The sequence below is a fragment of the Ambystoma mexicanum genome, chromosome 12, assembly GCF_040938575.1.
Source record: "Ambystoma mexicanum isolate Mex_15411 chromosome 12, UKY_AmexF1_1, whole genome shotgun sequence".
Lineage (NCBI taxonomy): Eukaryota > Metazoa > Chordata > Amphibia > Caudata > Ambystomatidae > Ambystoma > Ambystoma mexicanum.
In genome coordinates, this window is record NC_090936.1 from 1174124151 (window position 1) to 1174136795 (window position 12645).

The following is a 12645-nucleotide window of genomic DNA, read 5'->3' on the forward strand; positions in this document are numbered from 1 at the left end:
TTTCATCAGGAGGAGGTGGTAAGAGTCTGGAGGAGGAGGTTTCATCAGGAGGAGGTAGAGTCTGGAGTAGGAGGTTTCATCAGGAGGAGGTAGAGTCTGGAAGAGGAGGTTTCATCAGGATGAAGTGGTAAGATTCTGGAGGAAGAGGTTTCATCAGGAGGAGGTAGTGAGAGGCTGGAGGAAGAGGTTTCATCAGGAGAAGGAAGTGAGAGTCTGGAGGAGGAGGTTTCATCAGGAGCAGGTGGTAAGAATCTGGAGGAAGAGGTTTCATCAGGAGTAGGTGGTGAGAGTCTGGAGGAGGAGGTTTCATCAGGGGAAGGTGGTGAGAGTCTGGGGGAGGAGGTTTCATCAGGAGGAAGTAGTGAGAGTCTGGAGGATGAGGTTTCATCAGGAGGAGGTAGTGCGAGTCTGGAGGAGGAGGTTTCATCAGGAGGAGGTGGTAAGAGTCTGGAGGAGGAGGCTTCATCAGGAGGAGGTAGTGAGAGTTTGGAGGAGGAGGTTTCATCAGGAGGAGGTAGTGAGAGTCTGGAGAAGGAGGTTTCATCAGGAGGAGGTGGTAAGAGTCTGGAGGAAGAAGTTTCATCAGGAGGAGGTAGTGAAAGTCTGGAGGAGGAGGTTTCATCAGGAGGAGGTAGAGTCTGGAGGAGGAGGTTTCATCAGGAGGAGGTGGTAAGAGTCTGGAGGAGGAGGTTTCATCAGGAGAAGGTAATGAGAGTCTGGAGTAGGAGGTTTCATCAGGGGAAGGTGGTGAGAGTCTGGAGGAGGAGGTTTCATCAGGAGCAGGTTGTAAGAGTCTGGAGGAAGAGGTTTCATCAGGAGGAGGTGGTGAGAGTCTGGAGGAGGAGGTTTCATCAGGAGCAGGTGGTGAGAGTGGAGGACGAGGTTTCATCAGGAGGCGGTAGTAGGAGTCTGAAGGAAGAGGTCTCATCAGGATGAGGTGGTAAGAGTCTGGAGGAAGATGTTTCATCAGGAGGAGGTGGTGAGAGTCTGGAGGAGGAGGTTTCATCAGGAGCAGGTGGTGAGAGTGGAGGACGAGGTTTCATCAGGAGGAGGTGGTGAAAGTCTGGATGAGGAAGTTTCATCAGGAGCAGGTGGTAGAAGTCTGGGGGAGGAGGTTTCATCAGGAGGAGGTGGTGATATGTCTGGAGCAGGAGGTTTAATCAGGAGGAGGTGGTATAAGTCTGGAGGAGGAGCTTTCCTCAGGAGAAGGTGGTAAGTGTCAGGAGGAGGAGGTTTCATCAGGAGGAGGTGGTGGGAGTCTGGAGGAGGAGCTTTCATCAAGAGGAGGTAGTGCGAGTCTGGAGGAGGAGGTTTAATCAGGAGAAGGTGGTGAGAGTCTGGGGGAGGAGGTTTCATCAAGAGGAAGTAGTAAGAGCATGGAGTAGGAGGTTTCATCGGGAGGAGGTAGTGAGAGTCTGGAGGAGGAGGTTGCATCAGGAGGAGGTGGTAAGTGTCTGGAGGAGGAGGTTTCATCAGGAGGAGATAGTGAGAGTCTGGAGAAGGAGGTTTCATCAGGAGGAGGTGGTAAGAGTCTGGAGGAAGAGGTTTCATCAGGAGGAGGTGGTAAGAGTCTGGAGGAGGAGGTTTCATAAGGAGGAGGTAGAGTCTGGAAGAGGACGTTTTATCAGGAGGAGGTGGTAAGAGTCTGGAGGAGGAGGTTTCATCAGGAGGAGGTAGAGTCTGGAAGAGGAGGTTTGATCAGGAGGAGGTGGAAGAGTCTGGAGGAGGAGGTTTCATCAGGAGGAGGTAGAGTCTGGAAGAGGAGGTTTCATCAGGAGGAGATGGTAAGAGTCTGGAGGAGGAGGTTTCATCAGGAGGAGGTAGAGTCTGGAAGAGGAGGTTTCATCAGGAGGAGATGGTAAGAGTCTGGAGGAGGAGGTTTCATAAGGAGGAGGTAGAGTCTGGAGGAGGAGGTTCATCAGGGGAAGGTGGTGAGAGTCTGGGGGAGGAGGTTTCATCAGGAGGAGGTAGTGATATGTCTGGAGCAGGAGGTTTAATCAGGAGGAGGTGGTATAAGTCTGGATGAGGAGCTTTCCTCAGGAGAAGGTGGTAAATGCCAGGAGGACGAGGTTTCATCAGGAGAAGGTGGTGAGAGTCTGGGGGAGGAGGTTTCATCAGGAGGAAGTAGTAAGAGCATGGAGTAGGAGGTTTCATCGGGAGGAGGTGGTAAGAGTCTGGAGGAAGAGGTTTCATCAGGAGGAGGTAGTGAGAGTCTGAAGGAGGAGGTTTCATCAGGAGGAGGTGGTAAAAGTCTGGAGGAGGAGGTTTCATCAGGAGGAGGTAGTGATATGTCTGGAGCAGGAGGTTTAATCAGGAGGAGGTGGTATAAGTCTGGAGGGGGAGCTTTCCTCAGGAGAAGGTGGTAAGTGTCAGGAGGAGGAGGTCTCATCAGGAAGAGGTGGTGGGAGTCTGGAGGAGGAGCTTTCATCAAGAGGAGGTAGTGTGAGTCTAGAGGAGGAGATTTCATCAGGAGAAGGTGGTGAGAGTCTGGGGGAGGAGGTTTCATCAGGAGGAAGTAGTAAGAGCATAGAGTAGGAGGTTTCATCGGGAGGAGGTAGTGAGAGTCTGGAGGAGGAGGTTGCATCAGGAGGAGGTGGTAAGAGTCTGGAGGAGGAGGTTCCATCAGGAGGAGGTAGAGTCTGGAGGAGGAGGTTGCATCAGGAGGAGGTGGTAAGATTCTGGAGGAGGAGGTTTCATCAGGAGGCGGTAGTAGGAGTCTGGAGGAAGAGGTCTCATCAGGAGGAGGTGGTGAGAGTCTGGAGGAGGAGGTTTCATCAGGAGCAGGTGGTAAGAGTCTGGAGAAAGAGGTTTCATCAGGAGGAGGTGGTGAGAGTCTGGAGGAGGAGGTTTCGTCAGGAGCAGGTGGTGAGAGTGGAAGACGAGGTTTCATCAGGAGGAGGTAGTGATATGTCTGGAGCAGGAGGTTTAATCAGGAGGAGGTGGTATAAGTCTGGAGGAGGAGGTTTCATCAGGAGAAGGTGGTGAGAGTCTGGGGGGGGTTTCATCAGGAGGAAGTAGTAAGAGCATGGAGTAGGAGGTTTCATCGGGAGAAGGTAGTGAGAGTCTGGAGGAGGAGGTTTCATCAGGAGGAGGTAGTGAGAGTCTGGAGGAGGTTTCATCAGGAGGAGGTGGTAAGAGTCTGGAGGAGGAGGTTTCATCAGGAGGAGGTAGAGTCTGGAAGAGGAGGTTTCATCAGGAGGAGGTGGTAAGAGTCTGGAGGAGGAGGTTTCATCAGGAGGAGGTAGAGTCTGGAGGAGGAGGTTATCAGGAGAAGGTAACGAGAGTCTGGAGGAGGAGGTTTCATCAGGGGAAGGTGGTGAGAGTCTGGGGGAGGAGGTTTCATCAAGAGGAAGTAGTAAGAGCATGGAGTAGGAGGTTTCATCAGGAGGAAGTAGTGAGAGTCTGGACGATGAGGTTTCACCAGGAGGAGGCAGTGCGAGTCTGGAGGAGGAGGTTTCATCAGGAGGAGGTAGTGAGAGTTTAGAGGAGGAGGTTTCATCAGGAGGAGGTCGTGAGAGTCTGGAGGAAGAGGTTTCATCAGGAGGAGGTAGTGAGAGTCTGGAGGAGGAAGTTTCATCAGGAGGAGGTGGTAAAAGTCTGGAGGAGGAGGTTTCATCAGGAGGAGGTAGAGTCTGGAGGAGGAGGTTTCATCAGGAGGAGGTGGTAAGAGTATTTTTATTTTGTATTTATTGATTTATAAAGCGCCTTATGCCAAAGAGTCTGGAGGAGGAGGTTTCATCAGGAAGAGGTAGAGTCTGGAGGAGGAGGTCTCATCAGGAGGAGGTGATAAGAGTCAGGAGGAGGAAGCTGCATTAGGACGTGTTTTGACCAGCGCAGAGAAGAGGAAGTGTCAGAGATATCACAAGGCCAAAGGCAAATGAGAGAGATAGGAGTAGATACAAGTTTGTGGCAAAGAGGTTAGAGAAGGAGTAGAGAGGGCGCTAGAAGGAAGTGGGTCCAGGGGTGAAAACATGAGGGTGAAGTGAAATCACTGGTAAGAGGTACACCACCTAAGGATTCGCAGACGTTGACGAAAAGTCAATGGGCCTCATTACAACCTGCCAGTCCGGGACCGTGCAAAATCCGTGACGGCGGTAAAAACGTTTCCGTGTCCGCAAGGTTGCGGAAAAACCGTCCGATTACACGCTGTCGGTCGCGCGCACCACACGGACTCGGAAACGTTGTTACCGCCGTCACGGAAAACCCCACGGAAATAACGAAGCCACAAGTGGCGCAAAACCCGTTTCCGTCTCCGCCACCACGGACACGGAACCGGAAATACCATGATCGCCAAAACAGGAAACAGAGAGGCGGCCATCATATAAAAGCACAATCCATTGCCATCCAGAGCCAGCACAAGCACAATCCTAACTCTGAGAAGCCAAAAGGGACCACCAGCATGTCTGCCAGGATTCCTGCTCAGAGGCAGCGCAAACAGCGCTTCAGCGAGGCGGAGCTAACCGTCTTGGTGGAGCACATTGTGGACAATGCTGACATGCTGTTCAGCGCCGACCAACGGCGTGCCACACAGCAGCGGAGGAAGGAGGTGTGGGCCGAAGCTGCACGCAAGTGCACCGCCGTGGGCGTGGCAGTGAGGAGCGTGAAGGACTGCCACAAGCGTTGGGACGACCTGAGGCTGAGGGTACGCAACCTCATTTCCACGCACCGCCAACGCAGCAGTGGGACAGGCGGAGGACCCCCTTCCCCACTGAGGCTGCAAGCATGGGAGGAGCGTTGCAGCAGCGTCCTCCACCTAGAGGGAATCCATGGGATCGGGCAGGCTGAGGCAGGAGTGAGCCCACCTGCAGATGCCGGTAAGTGCCCAAACATGAATGCCACATGTAAATATGCAGTTGTGAGTACTGGGCCAAAGGACCCATTAACAACCCCCCCCCCAGGCAGTGCATGTGTGGGCCAAAGGACCCATTAACAACCCCCCCCCCCAGGCAGTGCGTGTGTGGGCCAAAGGACCCATTAACAACCCCCCCCCCAGGCAGTGCATGTGTGGGCCAAAGGACCCATTAACAACCCCCCCCCCAGGCAGTGCATGTGTGGGCCAAAGGACCCATCATGATCCGTATGGCAACCAATATCACTGAATGCAGGCACCAGCAATCAGATACATGTGACAAACACTATTCAATGTACAATCTTAATGACGCATGTGATGCACCCATCTGCCACCACAACAACACTAATTGCATGCCCTTTGTGTCCCCACAGCCGTTTCAAGTGACAGTGATACTGCACAACAGGCCAGCCAATCTGCATCGGCAAGTACACTAGCCACCGCCACCACACAGGAGGATGCTGCCGGCAGTTCTGCACCTCTGGCCACATTACCAGCCACTACAGATGTGCGGCACACCACCACCACCGACATCCCCACCGTCTCCACACTGGCGGAGTCTAGACAGGTGCCACGGGAACCTATCATGGACACCCAACACAACACCGAAGGCAGCAGCACTGCAGAGGGGGCGGCCTGCAGTGATAACAGTGCCCCGCAAGAGCACTCGGAAACGGGGCCACAGGGGGAGATGCCCACATTGGAAGACCTGGGCTCCTTCCATGAGCTGGGGTTCAGCCCCACTTCACTGGGGAGTCCCATGAGGTCGCCCACCCCATCCATGGCCGAACTGAATGCCCGCATGCAGCGGATGGAGGACCAGCAGGCTACCCTCACCCAGCTGGTGGAGAGGCAGCTAGAGGAATCCAGGCTGCAGAGGGAGAGCTACAGCGCCTCAGTGCGTCGCCTGTCGAGGTCCATTGGACGCTTTGCGAGCACCATAGTGACCCTTGCACGCCATGTGCGGGAGGGCAACGACCACACCTCCAGGATTGTAGAGGCCATGTTGGTTGGCCAACAGGCAAATCTGGCACGGATGCCCTCAATCCCAGATTCTGGCCCATCAAACACCAGCACCCCATCCAGCTCCACTACTGCCAGTCCAAGGAGGCGCTCGAGTAGGCTAACGGGTCCTTCGGGCAAGGTTGCACAGGCACAGAAGCGCACACGGAAGTGATGGCATGTGTGTGGGGCAGTGCAGGACACATGTGGACTACAAGGGTGTGAGAGGGGTGGGCACGTTTGGATGGTGGGGTAGGTAGTTTTGGGGGTTTGGACAATGGGCTCTGGGTGGGGGTGGGCACGTTTGGGTGGTGGGGTAGGTAGTTTTGGGGGTTTGGACAATGGGCTCTTGGTGGGGGTGGGCACGTTTGGGTGGTGGGGTAGGTAGTTTTGGGGGTTTGGACAATGGGCTCTGGGTGGGGGTGGGCACGTTTGGGTGGTGGGTGGCCCCGGGTGTACAGCTTCCCTAACCAATGCACCTTCTTCCCTGTTGTTATCACATCAATACATCACCATTTCAAATCAAGACATACATGTGTGGACATTGATCATTTATTTTGCAGTGCAACTATTCATTCATTGTCGTCACCATGTTTGTGCATTTCTGTGAATGTGCTGTGACTCAAAAGTAAATGCGAATCAGGGCATCCCGTGCTCTCTGGCCATCATGTGGACCCCCAGGGGGAGGCGGTGCCATCCCATCCCCATCTCCATCCCCATCCCCATCCCCATCTCCATCCCCATCTCCATCCCCATCTTCCTCATCTGCGTCTGGTGGCATTGGGATGTTCCTGCGCAGGCATATATTGTGCAGCATGGCACATACGAGCGTGATTTTGCCCGTCTTCACTGGACTGTACAGCAGTGATCCGCCAGATCTGCTCAGACAGCGGAAACGGGCCTTCAGCAGTCCAAATGTCCTCTCAATCATTCCACGTGTGCGGATATGTGCCCTATTGTATGCCTCTTCATGCCTGTTCCTTGGTCTCCGTACAGGTGTCATCATCCATGGCGTGAGTGCATATCCCGCATCACCTACATGGGATGTAGATGGGGGAACATGTCAGTGTTTGTGGCATCATGTCCCCATCTGCTGCTGTGCATTCGTGTATCATCATTCATTCATGCATATGTACCATGCAGTGTATGGAGGTATGTCTTGGGCATCACGAGGTATGTCGCTGACTGCATATGGGCCTACACATTAACTTGCATGTTTACTGTGCCCTGTGGGTGACATTTGATTGTGTGCATGTCATGGTGCAGTGCTGTCCACACATGGCAGAGTGACTCCACTGTACGGAAGTAGTAAATACACGTCGTCTCATTTACACGCCTCTCATGCTTTTTGGGGCAGTGTTTCAATTGAGGGTGGGTGTCTGCAGTGGCACAGGGTTCATGGGACAGTGACGGGATTGGCTGTGGCAGCGTGTGCACGGGCACATTGTGGTGCCCTGTCATGTCTTCCTTCATGATGTTTGGCATCCGCCGTGTATTTGGTAGATGGAAGGGGGGTGATGCATGTGCGGTCACAGCGGCACACTCACAATGCTCATTGGCCTGGACACACACACACCACTCCGACAGGGTTGTAGCATCGTCAGCTGTACTCACCCAATAGCCATGTGCTTTGTCCGGCATAGCGTTCCATGTACCGTGGCAACGTGGAATTCCGCAGTACCATTGAGTCATGTGATGAGCCTGGGAAACGTGCGCAGCAGTGTGTAATCAGTTGCATGGCATCACAAACCATCTGGACATTCAAGGGGTGATACTGTTTCCTATTGCAGAACACCGCCTCAATTGCATGTGGTACTGTCAGCTCGACGTGGGTGCAGTCAACTGCGCCTATGCAATTTGGCATGCCTGCTATGGCATGGAAGGCCAACTTGGTGGCAATGACCTCGGGGAGGGTGCGGGGTAGGGCTATGTGTTCCGACACATGGCGCAACAGGGCATCCAGTACCTGTACCAGGATTTTTGAGAAACACGGTTGTGATATGCCGTGCAGCTCACCAACCGTGTGTTGATAGGTGCCAGTGCCAAGGAAATGCAGAACTGAGACAACCTTCAAGAGGGGGGGGATGGCGGTGGGGGTGTCAATTAGGCTGCTGATGTTGTCCACAATCATGGCGGTGATGTCCAGGATTGTTGCGCGGTCCAGCCGGTATAGGGTGTGGATCTGTCCTGGGGTGAGATTCCAGGGTGAGGCCCTGATGCGTGGTATTGGTGGCTGGCGGCGGGGTCGGGCTGGCTGGCCAATGGGGTTTGCCATAGCTGCAGGGTTGGCTGGTTGCCGCCTGCGCCTCCTCCGCCTACGCCTCCTCCTCTGCGCCATTACTGCCACCATGTGCAGTGCTGCCTGTTGGTTGAGTAGGCCCAGTCCCAGTGCTACTAGACCTGCTGCCTGCATGGTTCTGTGTTGTGTTGGGCTGGGTGTGGCCCTTTTGTAGGCTCCCAGTGGCCTGCTAGGTCCAGCTGGGCTGATTTGGTGCACCTGTGCCCTGATTCAGTTCAGCAGGCAGTGTATAACGCCATGTTTGCGGTGGCGGCGGTTCCGCCACCGTGATCACGGTATTTACGCCATTTTTTTGCCGGTATTTCCGTGTCCGCGCTAGTTGTGATGCTCACGGTGTTTCGTGTTGACGGTAACGGAGGGGTTTCCGTGCAGACGGACTTAACGGGAACCCTATTTCCGCGGTGGCGGTTTAGGGTGGTGCTATTACCGGGGCCGCGGGTCATGATTGCGCGGACATGGAAACGGTGCCGGTATGGTTTTACTGGCAGTGTTAATTCCGGACCGGAGTACTTGTAATGAGGCCCAATGTTTGGTTTCACATCAGGGACTTTGAAGGGACTGTCCGGGGACTCTTTGCATCAGAGAGCCCTAGAGTACAGGACCCTGATAAACCTGCATCTTTGTGGACGTCAAGGAGACGCCACCATCCCGGGACAGTAGGGTCTGTCACCGCTCGAGGGAGAGACTTTGTTTGGAATATTACTGAGACTTCTGTTTTTTATTACTTTTCTTTTACCCCTTTTCTTGTCTCTTTAATTAATAAACACTACAAGTCCACTCCTATCTATATTCCTTTGTGAATCTCTTCCCTTGTCTATGTGTTCTTGTAGGCTATTTGTTTTGATAGGTGGCAGGTTTTGATTGTTTTTATATTACAAAATACCCAGTTTGATTAAACAAATTGATTTGCAAGACGCACATTCGCCTACATACCTGAGAGATTTTACACAATGTAAAAAAGCACTTAACAGAATTCAAGCAACGTTTGTTATACCTAGGTAGGTAATGGTGTAAAGATCATTTATATATGTTGTAAATGCCAAATGATGCAGAGTTGTGCTGAATCGCAAAAGGTCCCATCCAGTTGGAGTTTGGAAGCGACAATGTTGGAAAGCAAATATGCAAACCATCCTGATTTAAGTTTTGTGTGTACATGTTTGTCCATATATTTTGATTGCAGAGATTTGGAACAGCAGCATGGATTTTACTCTTCAGTGGGCCACCGAATGAAGCATTAATTAAGCAACAGAACCCAAGCGTCGGGGCATTACCGTCTCAGGTAATGCCCCGGGGCCCATAGGTAATTCCCTGCTTCGAGCCTCCTCATTGGCTGAGGGGCTGCCACGCCCCCCGCCGGGAACAAAGGCTGTGGAATCCCGATGAAGGGATTCCCGGCCGGGTAGGGACCTGGCGAGAGCCAATCAGAATGGCTCTTGCCTTCTGATTGTCTCTCGCCGGGTTACTAATATAGAAAAGTATACATGCACAAATGTCAATTTCATGAAATTTTCCTACATCACATGTGTACTCACTTTTGCTTCCAACAGGTTTGCTTGGAGCAGCGTCCTTCGCCGGTTCGCTCGGCATCGCAGTTTTCCTGTTCTTATTTTTAACATGTTCTGTGTTCTCTGAAGCTGGTTCTTCGGCCTGCTTGCCTTCAGACTCTTCCAGGAGTTGGACCATGCTGGGTTTGACGCCTTGGTATGCTAGGGACTGCCATTGCCTTTTTGTGTATACCGCCCCTTCAGTGAGATCCTTCCAGCTATAGTTCAACACATTGACTAGACCCTGGGGGAAAATTAACTCGTATCGGGCAAAGAGGAGCAGCATCTTGCCCAATTCGTACAGGATTGAGGGGGCGGCGTATTTATACTCGTCAAAGGGATTCATCTGAAGATCGTCGTCGGTCGGGAACACCGGCGCCGAAGTAGCCGCCTTGGCATGAACATCCTCTGCGTTGTGTCTTGAGGTGGTAGAATTCAGTATCTCAGGAAGGACTGGATACTTCTCCCGCCGCACCCCATCTTCTCTCGTCAACGTCATTTCACCTTTGTCTCCAGTTGGTCCTGCACCGATTGACTTTCTTCTCTTGCTAAGACTGAGATTAAAAAAAAACAAAGAGTATGTGAACATATCACTCGGTGCCAAAAATAATTGGATCTGGAATGAATTGCTTTAGCGATTATTTTAGTCTCAAATTTTCATTGGTTTGCAATACAGTCTATCATGTACAAGTGTTAAAAATACTTATTGAATGAACTGTAGAAAAAATATAAAATGGTGGATTCAAAACCTCGAAACCCTCAAATATCACACATTTTTCATTTTAAGTATTTGCTGTAACGCGGACACAGGCCAAAGGAGCAGCGCAGCACTTTATAAGGAATATTTTTAATGGATAGTTACCATCTCAGAAATTAGATGCTATACATATAACAAAATGGTATGAATTACCATAAGAAAGTTTAGCAAATATACGTGTGTACTACTCTAAAATGATTTTTGAACACTTTGAAACGTATTTGCCCTCTTTATGGCAACATGCAGCAGACGCTTAAGAAGAAAAAAAGAAACCTGTTATCCCACAAGATAATCTGCATTTTTTAATTTAGAAATACTTTATCTTTAGTCTGTCTGTTAGAGGACATTTTTCACCAAATATTTGAAAATATGCAGACAAAATTGTACAATAGGGTACAGGATCCGAGACAAAACCTGGTTAGAATGACCAGGGACAAACTTGGGGCAAGAGATAAAAACAAAGACCAGAAAGCAGGTAGAATTTTCAATTTGAGTAAATTCGTTTTTTCTATTTTGAATTGTATGGGATGTTGACAGGCTGAATCAAAGATTTGGAGTTTGGAATTTAAAAGACTTTATTGAACTGTTCACAAAGCCCAGCTTGGTCTAGACACCAAATTCATGATCTCAAAATGTACTCTGCAAACACCCTCTGGGAATCTACTGTCAACCAATGCCAGTTGCCTTTGTGTTCCACACTTTTTTTTTAAAAACACAAGAAGAAGTAATGCCTTCGCATATCTCAATGCAAAACTGGGACCCCCCTGTCAAACTCTCTCCTGCTTCAACTACCCCACCACAAATCCCAAACCTGGCCTTTCGGCAACATTACCCAGTTCTTTCTTTCTTTTCCAGCCGTCTTGCCTGCAAGCTGTCAGGCCAATTAATTACTTACAAATGGTTAAAAATGAGTAAAGGGGCTACAACCGGCGGCTCGCCAGAGGTTTTAGACTACGACTTCCATGATCTCTCACAGTTGACTTTGCTGAATAGGGCTCATAGGAGTTGTAGTCCAAAACAGCTGGGGAACCAATGGTTGCAGACCAATGCATTACGTCAAGAAGACTTAAGACCAATAAAGCACCAACTGCAATGTTTAACTCTCTCGCTAGAAGTTTAGATATACAGAAGGCTTCCCTCACACCTGTTCATGAACCCAGCCAGGCGAGGGTTGATATTCAGGAATTTCACATCGGCTGGCAGCTCCTCTGGCATCTTTTTCACCCGTTTACTCGCTTTTGTTCTTTGCTAAAATAGGAGATACAGATATCTAGTTAGGCATCAATTTAACGGCTATAGAGGACTTTTCCAGTAGGTTCCCTGTTAGGAATTCAAATCAATACCTGGTCGTAGAAGAAAACAGGTCCGGCGGTGAGCATGATAGAATGCATTGTGGATACCTCCGTTCCCGGTTTAAAGACCACAAAGACTGAAAAAGAAAACAGGTTTGTTTTGAATCTTAAGCAAAGCTTAACAAATTACCTCTTTCATGTGTCCAAGGAGTCAATCGAATTTCTTGGATTACCTCCGTTCACAACTTTGACGGAAAAGACCAGCAAGTAAATTACCACAAAAATAAAGGTGTGTTTAGAAAAATTCAAGATTCAGTACAGATCACAGCTCACCCTCATAGTGAGGGTTTCACCACACATGGCCTCTTCATCGTCCGCTGACTGGGAGTATATTTTTTAACCAAAATCTCAATTGGGTTAACCACTTTAAAGTGATTTGAATCCAAATAATTTGGCATATTTGTGTACAGATACGTGTAAGGAGCTGTGGGGGTTTCCAAGAGGGCAAGGAGATTGTGGGGGTGGAGGGAGAACGCGCTCCCCTGAGTATAAAGGCAATCCCATTCTTTCAGCCCTGTGCAATCAATCCTAGGCTCCAGACCCTGAAGCCTGCTCCTAGGCTGCTGCTTGATGGGTGAACCAATTACACCGAGTGGCGCATGCAAGAAGTGGCACAGCTTTCTGCGCATGGTGCATGTGACCCAGATGAGGAGGGGAGTGGTTCTGTGATTTAGGTAGTTGTATAGTACAGTGTGGATAATAATTATTTCTTATAACCAGCATTTTATAAAACACATCTTAATAAAATGCTTATTTGTTGTAGCCCTTTATAGGTGATCTTGGATCATCTGCCACTCAGCCGACTAGAGCTTTAGCTGTGTGATCTTGGGCACAGTTATCCA

At 50.5% G+C, this 12645-nt stretch overlaps 1 protein-coding gene across 2 annotated transcripts in view; it reads right to left on the reverse strand.

The window, feature by feature from the left end:
• The window catches only part of LOC138514356 (uncharacterized), a 420747-nt gene that overhangs the window by 390775 nt on the left and 17327 nt on the right, over window positions 1–12645 (reverse strand). For both annotated transcript variants that reach the window (XM_069629817.1, XM_069629816.1), the window contains exons 3-5: window positions 11795–11880; window positions 11596–11699; window positions 9683–10248 (exon numbers count right to left, since the gene is read on the reverse strand). In XM_069629817.1, the coding sequence (XP_069485918.1) occupies window positions 9683–10248; window positions 11596–11699; window positions 11795–11880 (756 nt within the window). The remainder of the gene's footprint in view (window positions 1–9682; window positions 10249–11595; window positions 11700–11794; window positions 11881–12645) is intronic.